The following is a 16373-nucleotide window of genomic DNA, read 5'->3' as shown; positions in this document are numbered from 1 at the left end:
CTGCAGCATTCTAAGACACAAGGAATTAAGTAATACATGAAAACAACTGAACCACATAAAATATTTGTCATATAGAACAAACACTACTGTAAGATAATGATGTTTTAGCAGTTTATTTTGAAGGTCATTTTAAAAACAAAGTTAAAGACAATCTGAGAAAAAAGTGCACAGAATACACTCATTAAATAAGTATGTGATTAAATCAATAAGGGAGATATGTCTTCTTCTGCAACTCCAAAATAAGTTCTGCTGTCCTGATGATTCTTATACTTCCAAAATGGGGGGGGGGGGATCATGGTAATTAAAGTTGCCTCTTAATCATGTAAATCTACAGTGGAAAACAAATTTTTCTGTTCTTCCCAATAAGTCAGTTTCGATCTTCAAACTGTGCCTTGTTTTTTAAAAGATAGGATGCTAGAAATTCAATGGGATTTGGTGGTCTGTAAGGGAAAAGAAATCCAAAATTTAGAAATTTATATTTGAGACGTGTTAATTTAAATGTATTGTCCCATAATGAAAACTTTTTTTTTTTTTTTTTCTTTTGGCCACACCGTGCAGCATGTGGGATCTTAGTTCCCCCACCAGGGATTGAACCTGTCCCCCCTGCAGTGAAAGCACGGAGTCTTAACCACTGGACCACCAGGGAAGTCCCTTAAACATATTTTAAAATTAAGAGGTGGGAGAGAGGGGTTGTTGGAGGAAGGTGGTACAAAATTCCAGTTCTAAGTACTAGGTGTATAATGTACAACATGATGACTATAGCTGACACTGCTGTATGACATACAGGAAAGTTGTTACAAGAGTAGATCCTAAGAGTTCTCACCACAAGAAGAAAATTTTTTTTCTTTTTTTCCTTTTTATTGTGTCTATATATGAGATCATGGATGTTAACTAAACCTGTGTGGTAATCATTTCACAACATACATAAATCAAACCATCATGCTGTACACCTTAAACTTATATAGTGATATATGTAAATTTTTTCTCAAAACTGGAAAAAAAATTTTAATAAAATAAAGAGGTGTTATTTCATATTTATCAGTTTTACATATGTTGTTTTTGCTGATAAAACAGGTCCAAAGATGAAAAGTTGGGGGAAACATCTATTTTAAACCCTACTATAAAAAGGCATATTAAAAAAAAAAAAGGCATATTTAGAATTGATTTACAATGATCTCAAAACATTCTCCTAGCACTTTAAACAGCCTTTTTTTTTAAACAGCCTTTTGAACTAACTAGACAGAGATAATACTTGTTACATAATATTTACAGTTAATTTGATGAATTATTTTGCTAGAATGCCTTACTTAAAAATTTGTATTTACTAATAGAATGTTACTGTAAAACTTCTTCAAATTCTTTTCTTCTAGCATTTAAAGCAATATTTAGAATTTCTGATACACTGGCCTTCTTTAGAGAAAGAACAAAAATGCATAAAAGATGCCCATATTTTAATTGTCAGTAGTAGAGCCAAGACATACCTTGTAGTCAAAAATAAATCCTATTTTATAAATATAACAATCCAAAACAAATATTTGTTTATTCATTTAATTTTTTAACTTAAAACTAAGTAATAAAAATAATTAATTAAAAAATAAAACTAAGTAATACACCTATTCTAAATAACTGAGATATGTTCCATCAAGCTCCTTATCAAGTTATGTCAGTTTACTACAGTGTTCATTATTAGTCTTTGAGAAAAACATAATTTACACCCAATAAATGTTAACTAACGTAACTTACAACATTTTCTTATTGGATTTACTTATGCAAAAAGAATTTTTGTACAGAAAACATGTACAGAAAAGAGAAAAACTGTAATTGTGCTAACAAAGAAATGTAAATTAAAACAACTTAGCAAAAAAAAAGTTTATAACACGCATGCACTTGAGGCTATGATGACACTTGAAGAATTTTAAGGATAAACTTTTGGACAGAAATATGATATTATGTGTCAAACACTATAAAAATAGTCACGTCATTTGAAATAGCAAACCAATTCTTGGGTATTTATCATAAAGTAATTAAACAAAAGCAAAAGGGTATGAAAACAGATAAACTACCTGGTGATCAATAATAACAAAGGAAATTGGTGCTAAATGGTCAACAACAAGAAAATGGCTAAGTTAACTGTGATATTATAATTTCATTTATAATCATGAAGGCTCTGTAAAGATATGAAAGAAGTTTTATCTTATAATTTTAAGTAAAAAGGAGATATAAAATTACATGTATACCATGATTACAAATATACATATCATCTAAGACTAGTAGAAAAATAAGTGTCTGAATTAAGATTATGGCTGACTTGTTTTTAAAAAAAAACTTTAGTATCTATAAATTCCTTATATAGTAAAAAATAACTATACATAACTCATGATATTTCAACTAGGGAAGTTTTTATTTTGCTTTTTCTGGTAACTCCATTTGCAGACACTATTACCTTACCTTTCCTTTGCAAGCACAGCAAGTCCTTGTAATAAGATAGGCACAACTGTCTGATCCAGATAGGCACGAGTTGGCAAAGACTGGAGATCCACTTTCTGTTTTGATGACTTTTCTGCATTAATTTTCTCATTTTCTACTATCCTCTAGTGAATTCAAAAAACATGCATGAATATTAAAAAATAACTAGATTATTTTGAGTGCTAAACCAAAATTAATGGAAATATAAAACTAATAGAAAAGGTAAATCAATGACTAGAAAGTTGACTGAACTGCAAATCTTTCTGCCAAAATAAAATCAGACACATTTCTAAATTTCATTCAAGCATTTTCTGAAGACACCATAATATCTCATTCTTTTAATGTCGTATCCCCAGATCCTACACTTACTTTCTCTCTTTCTTTCTGCCTTTTTAGGAGTAAATACAAGTCCCTTTTCTTTTCTTCATGAGAATACACCTTCTTACAATGTGCTTCAAAAAATCTGGACATGACACTAACTAGCACTGAATCACAGTGAGAAAACTAGTCCTGTTTCAGTTCTTTTATCACAGATAATATCAAGAACAATGTCTCAGTTTGGCACTAACATGTCTTTAACACTTCTGTAACACTTGCTGAACTCCCTTCTTAACAGAGAGCAGGCTTCAGGCTTAGAGACTTCAACTGGCAACAGAATCTAGCTAAAATTTATTACCACTGCTTTGTATTCACTGTTTTCATTTTTATGGTTACCCTCTACGGCAATGAGAATGCTTTTCCATTTGTTTCTTTTCTAAACAAATGCATCTGTGATTTTTTTAAATGAGTAAATTTAAGAAAAAATATAAAGTAAAATTAGCCAAAAAATAGAAGAAATAACTAATACGGGAAAGATCATTAATGTGATATTTAAATGTTTCAGAAATGATGACTTATACTTCCTCCATCTAAGAATCCCCCAAAATCTGGGCCTTTCATATAAATTCACCTGACATCCAGAGCATCAAAAACTACTTTACTGGAAAACTCTGCCTTCTTCTGAAAATCTACCATTTCAGAAATTTAGAAATAAGTGGCTATCTCAAAGACAAAACACTATTAAGAGCACTTTCATTTAAATGAACTTTGTTCCAATCATACTAGAACTGGATATAAATGAGTCAACAATTACAAACAAACAAAAAAATTCTACACTTAATTTTTTTAAGAAAATTTTATTTTGTAAAAACTAAGAAAAAACTTTAAGCATATAACTACAACATACATACCATGCTTTCCAAAAACACTTGCCAGAACTATGTAAGGTAACTTGTCTAGTTTTGCTTGTGATTTTTCGATCTAATTTTTGGACTTAAAAATAATTACCTATACTTATTTAATGTATGAAACAGTTATTTTATTTGCCCATGAATTAAGAAACTTATAATTCACCAGTAAATTTCAACAAATACCCATATATGATAAAAACTAGTCAGTTACATGACATCCCAATACCTTCATTAAGAAACAGCAATGCCTAAGCAACTCTGATAGAACCTACAATAAGCTCCTTGACCAAATCCTCTTATTTATTTCATTTAAACATTTATTGACTATCCACTATGTGCCAATTGCTATGCTTACTTTTAGTAAAGTCAAAATCCTGAATTAATCTAAAAAATATATAGTGATGCCTGAACAACATGACCCTCTGCCCAGCCAAAAATCTGCTTATAACTTACAGTTGGCCCTTTATATAGGCTGTTCCTCCATATCTGTGATTCTGTATCTATAGTTCCATATTCGTGGATTCAAGCAACTGGAAATCGTGTAGGACTACAGTATTTACTACTGAAAAAAAATCCACTTTTAAGTGGACCCATGCAGTTCAAATCTGGGTTGTTCTAGGGTCAAATGTATATCCAACCACACACACACACACACACACACACACACACACACACACACACACACAGATTAAGTTTTTAAGAGTGTAGAACAGTGATCACAAAAATAGGAAAAAATGAGGTGAATCCTATGTTTGCCCCAGCTTACTGCATCCTGCCTAGAGAACTTAAACAACGAAACCCAGGGAGAAGGAACCCAAGCAGAGCCCTGCAGTCTCCAAGTTGAGAAGACAGAGTTGAAAATTCAGGGAGATCAAGAGAACTAGAACTTGCAGAGCAGAGTAGTGAAAAGGAAACTTTCACAGAGAGGAGAGAGTTGCATAGAAAGAGACTAAGAGATTGCCTTCCAGTCTTCAAGTGAGTATTTATCAGAGCATGAGTGTGAGGGAACTCTTCTTCCAAGTGGTTTTTTCTTCTGGCCTTGAGTAGTTCCCTCTTTTCATGTATGGTATAAGGACCTTATAAACAGTATCCTTACATTTCCTCTCTCCTGGTCTTTATACTATTGTTATCATATATTATATTTCTACATGTTATAAATCCTGCAATTGATTATTTTTATTTTTCTTTAAAAAGTCAATTATCTTTTTTATTTTATTTTATTAAATGTTTTTTATTGTTTACTTAACATTATAGTTACTTTATTGCTCTAGAAAATTTAGTTTTTAAAACCATCAGATTACATACATAGCGATAATGAGACTACCCCACCCCCAACAATCAACTGTATATTATGAGGCTTCCCTAACTTGGTAGATAACTATTACAAAATTACAAAAATAGCTGGTTACAGTTGAGCTATCAAGTAGGTGTCACATTTCTGTAGATTGAAAAGTTGAATAAAAAGAAAACTGATGTTACTGATAAGTCGCTGAGTGTATTTGAGAAATCCAAGCTACATGCACACAGAAAATAACTGGTTACAAAAACCGTTATGTTACTCTGTATTAACATTTTGCAATGTTTTACAAAATGTTTTACAAAATGTGTGAGGGAACTACTCAAGGCCAGAAGAAAAAACCACTTGGAAGAAGCAGGAGGCACAATCCCTACAGCTCACACAGGCCAGAAGTAGTTCATGTTCCTGTGACCCAGGATGGGAAAACCTCATAACACATGAAGCACTGGGTAGAATACACAAGAGGAAGAAATTAAGTCTAAACTAAAGGTTGGTCTGGTCCCACTTAAAAAAGCTTAAAGGCAAACCTCAAAAGATAAAATTGTTTCCAAGTAACTTAACCCAGTCCTAGAACATAGCCCAAGAGTATTTGAAGAAATACAAAAATAATCAGTACCCAACAAGGTAACATTCATAATGCCCAGCCTCCAATAAAAATCACCAGACAGGCAAAGAAGCAGAAAAAACTACCCATAATGAAGAGAAAAACCAATTCACAGAAACAGACTCAGAAATGATACAGATAGCATAGGCAGTGCCATTAAACCAGTTATTATAATATATTCCATATGTTCAAGAAGACAGAGGAAAGGATTAAGCTAACAAAATACTTGAAAATATTTGAAGAAATAATGGCTGAAATTTTTTCAAATTTCATGAAAACTCTAAACCCAAAGATCCAAGAAACTCAATGAATCCTAAGCACAAGAAACATTTTTTTAAAAAATTACGCCAAGACACATTATAATCAAGTTATTTAAAACCAGTTATAAAATCTTAAAAGCACAAAGAGAAGACATTAAGTACAGAGGAGCAAAGATAGGAATGATAGCAGACTTTTCAGCAGAAATAATGTCAGCCAGAAGACAGTGGAGCAAATACTCAGCAAAAATATCTCAAAAGCAAAGGCAAAATAATTACCTTTTCAGACATTCAGAACATTAAAGAATTCCTTCCCAGCCGACCTCCACTACAAGAACTGTTAAAGAAAACCCTTCAGGAGGATGGGAAATGATAACAGCTGGATCTACACAAAAGAATGGAGAACCCAGAGATGACAATTACACAGATAAACGTTAAACACTCCTTTCTCGTACTGTTTAAATCTCTTTTAAAAAGATAATTGGACAGAAGTCAAGGGAGCACTTCCGGGTTCAGCAATAACCTGGAGCCGGCTTGGGCCTTGTTCAGCAGGTCCACTTTCACTCTGGTCTTTCGAGAAACCCAGCTGTGCTCTTGGGTGTGCTGGACAGCCTCCCAGACGCGTGTGTAATAAGCCCCCCATGGTGGACACGGCCCCTAACGGCCCCCAAGAGGCGGGCGCAGTGCAATTCATCACGGCCAATAAAACTGGACATGGCAATGTGGCTTTCTCGCTTGTTCATAGTTTACTGCTCTTTGTTCTGCCTCTTCTTGGGTTGCATGAAGTAGCAAGCTTTTCCCAACGTGCTTTGCTGGCAAATGCTCTGGCTAGTGCTCTGAGGCTGCACCAAAGCTTACTACACTTCCAGTTAAGCAGAGCATTACTGGCCCAGGCTTTGTTAGAGGACAGCTGGCATTACCTGTTCTGTTCACTCATCTTTCTCAATTCCTACCCCATTACAATGAGTATTTCCCAGTCCTGTTATTTTCTTCGCTTCATACTGCCACACACACGAAAAAGGTGCCTTGATGCAAAGGGTTCAAATAGTTTACCTCTGCTGAGACCTCTCGGATAAATTCAGCGCTAATCAACAGAATATTCTGAAATCATTGCTTGTCATGAAATATTCTTGAAGCCTGCTACAGTTTTAATGCTTTTTAGGGGTCAAGGAAGTTTGCTCCAGCCTTTCATATACCATAGATTCCTTACTGTTCGATACTCCTCTAGAAGAAATCCATATTATTGGACCTGTTTAATGAACGGAGGATTGTTGTTGAACATCTAAAAATGAAACCTGCTTGCCCACTGTTTGTGAGAAGACTTCGTCTCCAGAGCATTGTCTTTATAAGCAGACTGGCACCAACAGTTGCATAGTTTAACATCCAGCTAAGTTATGTGTAATATAAATAAGCACTGTTAGCTGCTGGTACTTCTGCTAGGGATGGTTAATTCCAGGTGTAAAACTGACCTCACTGCAATTTACATAATTTACATAAATGCATCTCAAAAGAAAAATAATCATTTTCCTGGCATGTTAAATCAAGTCTTTTAAACACTTTCTGAGAAACTTTATTGTAATGTGTTGTTAATAGTTAAGGAAATTTAAATCCTGTGATAAATGTACCAAAAATTCTTTATTAGACGCTGCTGTGCCTTTATCATGAAGTACCTTTATTTCTCTTGAAAAAATAGCGCTAAAATTCGTTTTCATCTAATTAGTAACCTGAATTTATATCTGGCATGAGTTCATTATGGTAATATTAACATGTAAATTCAGTATATTTTGAGACAGTATTCTTTTGCCATTCAGTAATTTTGGTTAATGATTTTAACAAAAACACTTCCCACTATTTAATTTCAAATTGATTTTGTGCTGCTTTGTTAGGACAGATTTATTTTGGATGTACTATTATAATAGGAATTCTATATGTATCTTATGCTACAATCTTCCAAAATTTTATTTTCATAATTACTTCTGTGGCTTTGAATATTTTTTTAAAAAGGCCCAACTGTAAGACTGTTAGCCAATTGGGTTAAATACTTGTGGTCACCTAAGCGTTTTACATCAAAGAGCAGTAGTCAGACAGTTTTCCTTTCAGAGACACATTGAGTAACATTTCTCAAATAGGAAATCCTTCTTTTAGAAATGTGCACACATAGGTTTTAGTATTATTGTAGTTTACACAATTACTTAGATCAGATTCTTGACTGCCAGTTTTCTCAGTTTCTTAGGCTTGAATTTTCATAGACAATTGCAGCAGTTCAGATGCTTTCTGAAAGGAATGTAACTGAAGACTGAGCATGTGACTAAACTTGGTATCTGTTCTGAAATATTGAAGACTATACATACTTACCCAACAAATATGATTTAAAAGATTAAACAGAAAGGTTTATATAGGTAAGGTTATTGATTAGGAATGGGGCCAGAGGAGGAGTTGTGGGGGAAATAGTGTGCATTTCAATGTTGTAATGCACTGATAAATTTGGGAGAACTGGATGTGTTATGCAACTGTGATTTGAGTTGTATAATATGTTAAATACGTTTGTTGAGCTTCCATCAACTCCTTTATAAAATTCATTCTGATCTTTATTATTGTTGCATGATTGGAAATGTTTAAAACATGGCAAAATGTTAATACAGAGTAACATAATGGTTTTTGTAACCAGTTGTTTTCTGTGTGCATGTAGCTTGGATTTCTCAAATACACTCAGCAACTTATCAGTAACATCAGTTTTCTTTTTATTCAACTTTTCAATCTACAGAAATGTGACACCTACTTGATAGCTCAACTGTAACCAGCTATTTTTGTAATTTTGTAATAGTTATCTACCAAGTTAGGGAAGCCTCATAATATACAGTTGATTGTTGGGGGTGGGGTAGTCTCATTATCGCTATGTATGTAATCTGATGGTTTTAAAAACTAAATTTTCTAGAGCAATAAAGTAACTATAATGTTAAGTAAACAATAAAAAACATTTAATAAAATAAAATTAAAAAGATAATTGACTTTTTAAAGAAAAATAAAAATAATCAATTGCAGAGTTTATAACATATGTAGAAATATAATATATGATAACAATAGAATAAAGACCAGGAGAGAGGAAATGGAAGGATACTGTTTATAAGGTCCTTATATCATACGTGAAAAGATATGATACCACCTGAAGGTAAATTGTGGGAAGTTAAACTTCCATACGATAAGTCCTAAAGCAACCACCTAAAAAAACTATACGTCAGCAATGGAAATAAAATGGAATTCTAAGACAAAAAGCAGCAGCAGCAGCTGTAGAGTAGTGGTTTCCAGACTCTGAGATATCACGAACAAGTACATTAAAAATAAAATAATACAATGAATGAAGGGACTAACGTAGGGTTGTTAACTCTATTTTACCAAGTAAAAACTTACAAACAAACAAGCATAATTATTATTTTACTATCACCATAACTCATAAAAGAACGGGCATTTTAAAATTATGGAAGCAAGAAAACCAATCACCAAATAATGTATCATCAGTACTCACTCCACTCTCATTTTTTTTTCTCACTTTACCATGGAAATTGGTCTGAGGGTTTGAAAAAAAAAGCATTTGGTATCATTGCTCTACAGTTTTATGGCTCTGCCTCCGTACACAAGCACCATCAAGAAAAGACTGCTGCTGATGCCTAAAAAGAAATCTCTTAAATGATAAGTGGCATAGAGTATCTTCACCTGATTCAGCATCGCAGTTCAATTAAAAACTGCATTATGAAAAGACTCAGATTTTCTTAACCCTGATATCAAACCAACAAACATTCCTAGCAATTTTATAGGCACAGAGTAGTCACTCCACATGCCAGGGAACTCTAGCAGTTGGTCAAGATCAGCAATACAATTTAATTCCACCTCAAAAATGTCAGCCTGGGGCTTCTCTGGTGGCGCAGTGGTTGAGAGTCCGCCTGCCGATGCAGGGGACACGGGTTCGTGCCCCGGTCCGGGAGGATCCCACATGCCGCGGAGCAGCTGGGCCCGTGAGCCGTGGCCGCTGAGCCTGCGCGTCCGGAGCCTGTGCTCCGCAGCGGGAGAGGCCGCAACAGTGAGAGGCCCGCGTACCGCAAAAAAAAAAAAAGTCAACCTGCTTAGGTTTACCACACAGCTCTCCACTTACTTCCTGGTGACCTTAGAAAAGTTACTCAAATTCTCTGAGCCTTGCAAGACTGAAAATACATGGAAGTTACTGAGGAGTGTGCCTGGCACATGGTAAAAAGACTAAAATTAGCAGCTATTACTATTATTATTCTACTCGGAAATGCTCCTGCCCTCATTTATCCAAACTTAATTATTGATGATGTCTTCCCCCCACCACCACCCCTCGTAAAACACCCACATCTCTTCCAGGAACTCTGTTTTCCTAACCAATCCCACCTAGCTCTGGGTGGGAAACTGAATTCAGACTCAACCATGTAAGGCAAAAACAGTGTCTACTACCTATTATAGCTTCCAATGGCAATGGCACCTACTACGTAACTCTGCAAAGATATCAACATTTACTAAATGTTGACTTCACCAGCACACTATTCTGCTACAAATACAATGGGCTTCTTAATTATGACGTGCAGTTTTTCCAATGCAGTATCCCAACAGAGCATTAGTAGCCACAAAGCAAAAGGATTCTGAGTCTCCATCAGTAATGTATGTTTGTTTCTCTGTATCATTTTCAAACTTCAACCTCTCGACTCAGCTGATGTGTACGTCTGCATACCACGAAGTATTAGTACCGCTAATAAAACAAGTTGCCCATAATTTGATACTATTTCGTTCGTGACGATAAAGTTTTCCCTTGTGCAAAGCAACCTAGTAAAAATGAAACCCAAGTTTTCTCCAGTTCGTAAGAGACGCAAAGATACGGCATAGGAACTGGGCAAGTTACCTCGACGTTGTCTGTGAGACCGTACTCAGAGTGGGGATTTTCTGCAACCTAGAAAACAAAACACCGGTCACAGAAACATCAGCCACTCTTCCTTGCTTCACACCGCCACCCTGAATCCAGGGCCTTCTGGTACCTGCGTCTGTCCCTCCAGCATCTGCTCTGGTTCCATGGTGGACCCTGCAAGTCACAGTCCCCGGATACCAGTCTTGGAAAACAAGAAAAACCGTGAGTTACCCGGGAGATTTCAAGACGAAGACACCAGGATGGAGTCCAGCCCAGCCCCGACCCCGCCCCTCACCCCCACCTGGGCGCGGAGCACCCCGAGCAGTAGAGGAACAGAGTGGGACAGTCCACGACCGGGCGCCCGCATCAGGTCCGGAAGCTCCGCCGTACTCCCAAGAACCTAGAAGAGTTAGAGAAAAGGGGAAAGGGAGCTGATTACCCGCGCCCAAGCCGTTCGTTCCTAAGAGCCCTGCACCGTGCCACCAACTCCCAGCACAAACCGCTTCCGCCGTAAGTGACGGATGTCGCACTACTGCCGCGCCTGCGCAGAACTGCCAGCGGGGGCCGGGCTGGGAGGGATCCAGCCCGGCCCTGATTCTACGATACTCTTTGTGGTAAGCAGTGACCTGGGCAAGTTGTGGCTTCGGGGTCTGCCAAAGACTCGTTCCTCGACCTGCCTACCCAGAGCAGGCGCCACCCCAGCTGCAGACCCAGTGACTAGGCCAGCCGGCGGAGGTTCGGCCTGGCCACCCCTCCGTGCTGCCTGAAATCTGCCGAAGCTCTTCTTCGCGGAACCGAAACCACTTGCTGGATAGTTCTTACTAGAAAATCACAGACCCAAACTCAACTGTCCACGAAAGAATGTCAATGTTTTACTCTAAAGCCAAAGTGGGGAAGAAGCAATGTTTTAGGGTTTCGTAGTAAGCTTTTATTCAAGCCCTTAAGTATGTGAACATGCCACGTTAGTGCTACCTTACATTTGTATCAAGATTAGCAATATGCAACTGGCTTTCCAAACCGTGATACTATTGATACTACTGTATTTGTAAAAATACATAAGACAATTTGCCTCCTACACACTTTTGTAAATACCAAACAGGATCTAGTAAATCGGATTGTTGTTGTAATTCCAATAAATTCCTTTTATTTTAATGTAAATATAAGTGATACACTCATTAAAGTGCCTGCCTTTGATTCAGTAATCCCATTTGTAGTTGCACTTGGTAATATGAAAATATTTTAACTTCATATAAAATATTTGGAGGCTAAATTATGGCATATCAATATACTAGAATAAAGCCATAACTCTAAAAATGCAGAAATATTTGTGATCATAATATTAACGTGTTTGGTTTTTTTTTTAATTTATTTTATTTTTTTTTTGCTGTACGCAGGCCTCTTACTGCTGTGGCCTATCCCTTTGCGGAGCACAGGCTTCGGACGCACAGGCTCAGCGGCCATGACCCACGGGCCCAGCCGCTCCGCGGCATGTGGGATCTTCCCGAACCAGGGCACGAACCCGCGTCCCCTGCATCGGCAGGCAGACTCTCAACCACTGCGCCACCAGGGAAGCCCCTAACGTGTTTGTATTTTAAGGCCACGCTGTGCGGCATGCGGAATCTTAGTTCCCCAACCAGGGATCAAACCCGTGCCCCCTGTGTTGGGAGTGTGGAGTCTTAACCACTGGACCACCAGGGAAGTCCCAAGGTTTTTTTTTTAAGGTAGAATACAACGTCATTTTACTACTCCGTTAAAACTACATGGCTAAAAATCTAAAGTAAATAAAATTTGTTTAGGAGCCAGACTTGTGGATACATTTTTAAAGTTTTATTTTATAACGTATACTTGATTGGGACTTCCCTGGTGGTGTGGCACAGTGGTTAAGAATCCCCCTGCCAATGCAGGGGACACAGTTTACATCCCTAGTCCAGAAAGATCCCACGTGCCACGGAACAACTAAGCCTGAAAGCCACAACTACTGAGCCTGCATGCTGCAACTACTGGAGCCTGTGCACCTAGAGCCCATGTTCCAAAACGAGAAGGCACCGCAATGAGAAGCCCGCGCACCACAACGAAGAGTAGCCCCCACTTGCCACAACTGGAGAAAGCCTGCACACAGCAGTGAAGACCCAACACGGCCAAAACTTAAAAAAAAAAAAATCGGCTTATATGATGTATGCTTGATTAGCATTGTGATTGGTGACAGCTTTTTCATGTAGAACTGTTGCGAAGATGTGGATGCGTATGTACAGGATATAGAATTTTTCATGCAGAATTGATGCAAAGTTGTGGATGCTTATGTACAGGATATAGAAACTGACCAGTACATATATTGATTCAAGTTAAGATTAAATGCTTTTCAGGAATGGAAAATAACAGAAAGTAAAACCAGAGAATGATTGGGAAAACTTGAGAGTTATGTGGATCATTATTATATATCCATACATTTCCCAATACATAGTAGACACGCCATAAAAACTTCCAAATTAAAAAAAATAAAAATAAAAAAACAGGGGCTTCCCTGGTGGCGCAGTGGTTGAGAATCTGCCTGCTAATGCAGGGGACATGGGTTCGAGCCCTGGTCTGGGAGGATACCACATGCCGCGGAGCAACTAGGCCCGTGAGCCACAACTACTGAGCCTGCGTGTCTGCAGCCTGTGCTCCACAGCAAGCGAGGCCACGATAGTGAGAGGCCGACGCACCGCGAGGAAGAGTGGCCCCTGCTTGCCACAACTAGAGAAAGCCCTCGCACAGAAACGAAGACCCAACACAGCAAAAATAAATTAAAAATAAAATTAATAAACTCCTACCCCCAACATCTTCTTTAAAAAAAAACAAAAAACAAAACAAAAACAAAAAAGTCTTCCAGAAAGTAACTGAGAGCTGCTAATTTACATTTTCTAAGTACTGACAGTATTAGTAAAGTAGGAAGCTAGACTGTGAGCTCCTTCAGGACAGAGAATTTGTTTTATGTATCTTTATGCTTCACATGGTGCCTGGTACATCATAGGTACACAACATATATTGAGTTGATTCACAGTTAAAACTGGAATTTAATTAAGACACTGACACTACTGAAGAAAAAGGACAGAATGTAAAAATGATTACTGAAGGAAACAGCACAGATTAATTAACTATAGGCCAGGTTTCTCTCAATCAAAAAAAATAGTTATCAGTGTGGTTTACAAAAAAGCTTCGATAAAGTTTTTACATTTATAACATTAATTGAAAGATTCAGGGAAAAAGCCATAGCAGCAGAGAGCTGAGCAAAAGTAAATAAAAGTAAATAACAGCTAGAAATGATAGAAACAAAGTAGCAAGAAAGTTATAGGAAGTATAAAATTCAAAATTAATTCAAAATACTGTAGAATGTTTTGATATGAAATTAAAAATTCTAGAGTATGGCATAGAAAACAAACTTATGTTTACCAAAAGGGAAAGGGGGGGAGATAAATTAGGAGTTTGAAATTAACATATACACACTACTATATATAAAACAGATAACCAACAAGGACCTACTGTATAGCACAAGGAACTATACTCAATATTTTTAATAACCTGTAAGGGAAAAGAATCCGAAAAAAAAAAAAATATATATATATATATATATATATATACACATAGGTATATACATATATCTGAATCACTTTGCTGTACACCTGAAACTAACACAACATTGTAAATCAACTATACTTCAATAAAAATATTAAGATAAAAAGATGGCTCTGAAAACCATCATTATGACAGAAATTTGCAATATTGTGTACTATTTTTTTGTTGTTGTTAGTTTCTGCTTTATATCTTGTGTACTGTCTAGAGTGGGATAAATTAAAAGAATGAGAATAACATTAAGCTCTTGTTTGGACTTGTAATACCAAACTTTGTTCAGTACTCCTCTCATCTACTTCTACTATGTCTATTTATTATGGTACTTACCTCATCCTGCCTTATATTTTGTTTACAGTTAAACACAATTAGAGTTTTTAGTTCTTCAAAGGCAAAGATCTTATATTCATCTTTTCATTTTTTGTTTCTTATATTTGATAAATATGTTTTCAAAAGAAGTGAATTTATAGGGAAAGCAAGCAGTTGCACCAAAGTACTAGTCTCTAGCCTTCCTTACTTGGGGTTTTAGGGAGATAGTGGTTATAGATTCTAGAACCAGAATTCTAGAATCTAGAATAATTTTGCACTGTTCTAGACCCCCTTTTTACAGACATGATGCAAATTCTGTTAATAAAATATTAACCTATTTAGACAGGCAATACCTATTTAGGAATAATACAATATGTGTAGTAGAGAAATACTTGATTTGGGATTAGTTAAGTATTAAAACCTGGTTCCTTCATTTGTTTGCCATGTGGAATTAAGCAAATAGTTTAACACTTCTGAGCTTCATGTTTTTTCACATATATAATTAGCATAACAATTCTTCACAGAGAGAATCAAATGAGATTAGATAGATGAAACTGCTTTGTAAACAAAAGTTATATAAATCTAAGTGAAACCTAAGTACTTCATTATTGTGATATTGTTCTACCTGTTGTTTCTAATCTGTTTTTTTCTTTTAAATAATTTGTGGGAGAGAAAGTGCTCAAAGAAGTAAAGAACATGATCCAGCACACAAACACACACACACACACACACACACACACACACACACGTGTGTTTGCAGAGAAATACGTAGAATTTATTGAGTGTAAATGGACCCTCTGAACGCAGTTCGTGTGGAGGGACACCAACCACCTTCAAGAAGACCTAAAAATATATATTCCAGGTTTGGTAAATCACTTTCCAAGGATGTATTTTTTGTTGCCTAATATAGGAAGACAACTACTCCACCTGTAGTTTCCTTGTCTTCACTACCAAACTCCATGCCCAGGCACACTTACCACCATCCCCAAGGAACATACCAAATGGGTTTTTCAAAGACATGAATACAGGGACTTCCCTGATGGTCCAGTGGTTAAGACTCTGTGCTTCCACTGCAGGGGACACGGGTTCGATCCCTGGTCCTGGAATTAAGATCCCACATGCTGTGTGGCATGGCCAAAAAAAAAAAAAAAAGACATGAATAAAGTGTATTCTTCTGATTTTTATGATACAGACATATCTCAGCAATGAGAATAATAAAAATGAAGGAAAAGGCTAACCTTAATATCACTTCCCATCCCAAAATTGTCAATTACTTCAGCCGTTTTTCATAAGAGCCTATATTTAGATTTCTTTTCCATATTCCAGGAGGGAAAGCATCACTTCTCATGGGTCTATCCATGAGAAAAAAGTCTGAAATTTTCTTTCACCTATCCAACTCGAACCAGTTATTTCGCTAAGGCAGATGTCATGTGCTGATTGCCACAAACCTAAATTACTGCCTTCCCTGAACAATGATGAAGATGTGACCTGGTGGTAGTTAATACCACCTAAATTGCATGACTGCTATGCAATGGGACAGGATGGGTTTCACAAGGGAAAACCTTAGAATGGCTAGGAAGAGGGAAGAAAGGGGATGGATTCTGAGTAGTGAGTCAAAAAATGTTCACTATCATGTATTATGTAAAGAGTTCATACTCAGTATGAGCTTACCACAAAAGAGATAAAATAAAAT

General features: G+C 36.5%; 1 protein-coding gene and 1 pseudogene across 2 annotated transcripts; one reads left to right on the top strand and one right to left on the bottom strand.

Moving 5' to 3' along the window:
* Positions 1-97: 97 nt before the first annotated feature.
* On the bottom strand, positions 98-11291 carry DPY30 (dpy-30 histone methyltransferase complex regulatory subunit). 2 transcript variants are annotated; one of them, XM_059078760.2, is made up of 5 exons: positions 11205-11291; positions 10896-10967; positions 10763-10810; positions 2449-2591; positions 98-440 (listed from the first exon to the last, which is right to left on the bottom strand). In XM_059078760.2, the coding sequence occupies exons 2-5, from the start codon at positions 10929-10931 to the stop codon at positions 368-370; spliced, it is 300 nt and encodes a 99-aa protein (XP_058934743.1). In that variant the 5' UTR covers positions 10932-10967; positions 11205-11291; the 3' UTR covers positions 98-367. The 2 variants fall into 2 exon arrangements, with proteins under 2 accessions (XP_058934743.1, XP_058934744.1); XM_059078761.2 differs by having other exon boundaries at positions 11067-11281.
* LOC131765273 (transmembrane protein 33 pseudogene) lies at positions 6495-7228 on the top strand (annotated as a pseudogene).
* Positions 11292-16373: the final 5082 nt, after the last annotated feature.

The sequence above is a fragment of the Kogia breviceps genome, chromosome 11 (genome assembly GCF_026419965.1).
Source record: "Kogia breviceps isolate mKogBre1 chromosome 11, mKogBre1 haplotype 1, whole genome shotgun sequence".
NCBI classification, from domain to species: Eukaryota; Metazoa; Chordata; class Mammalia; order Artiodactyla; family Physeteridae; genus Kogia; species Kogia breviceps.
This window is presented reverse-complemented; position numbering and strand designations above follow the sequence as displayed.

What these genes read in the sequence shown, in the direction of transcription:
- DPY30 (XM_059078760.2), bottom strand. Translation starts at nt 10,931, where the DNA reads ATGGAACCAGAGCAGATGCTGGAGGGACAGACGCAG. An exon ending in GTCTCACAGACAACGTCGAG is followed by an intron (nt 2,592 to 10,762) that starts GTAACTTGCCCA and finishes TGAATTCACTAG; the next exon opens with AGGATAGTAGAAAATGAGAA. An exon ending in GCTGTGCTTGCAAAGGAAAG is followed by an intron (nt 441 to 2,448) that starts GTAAGGTAATAG and finishes TTTCCCTTACAG; the next exon opens with ACCACCAAATCCCATTGAAT.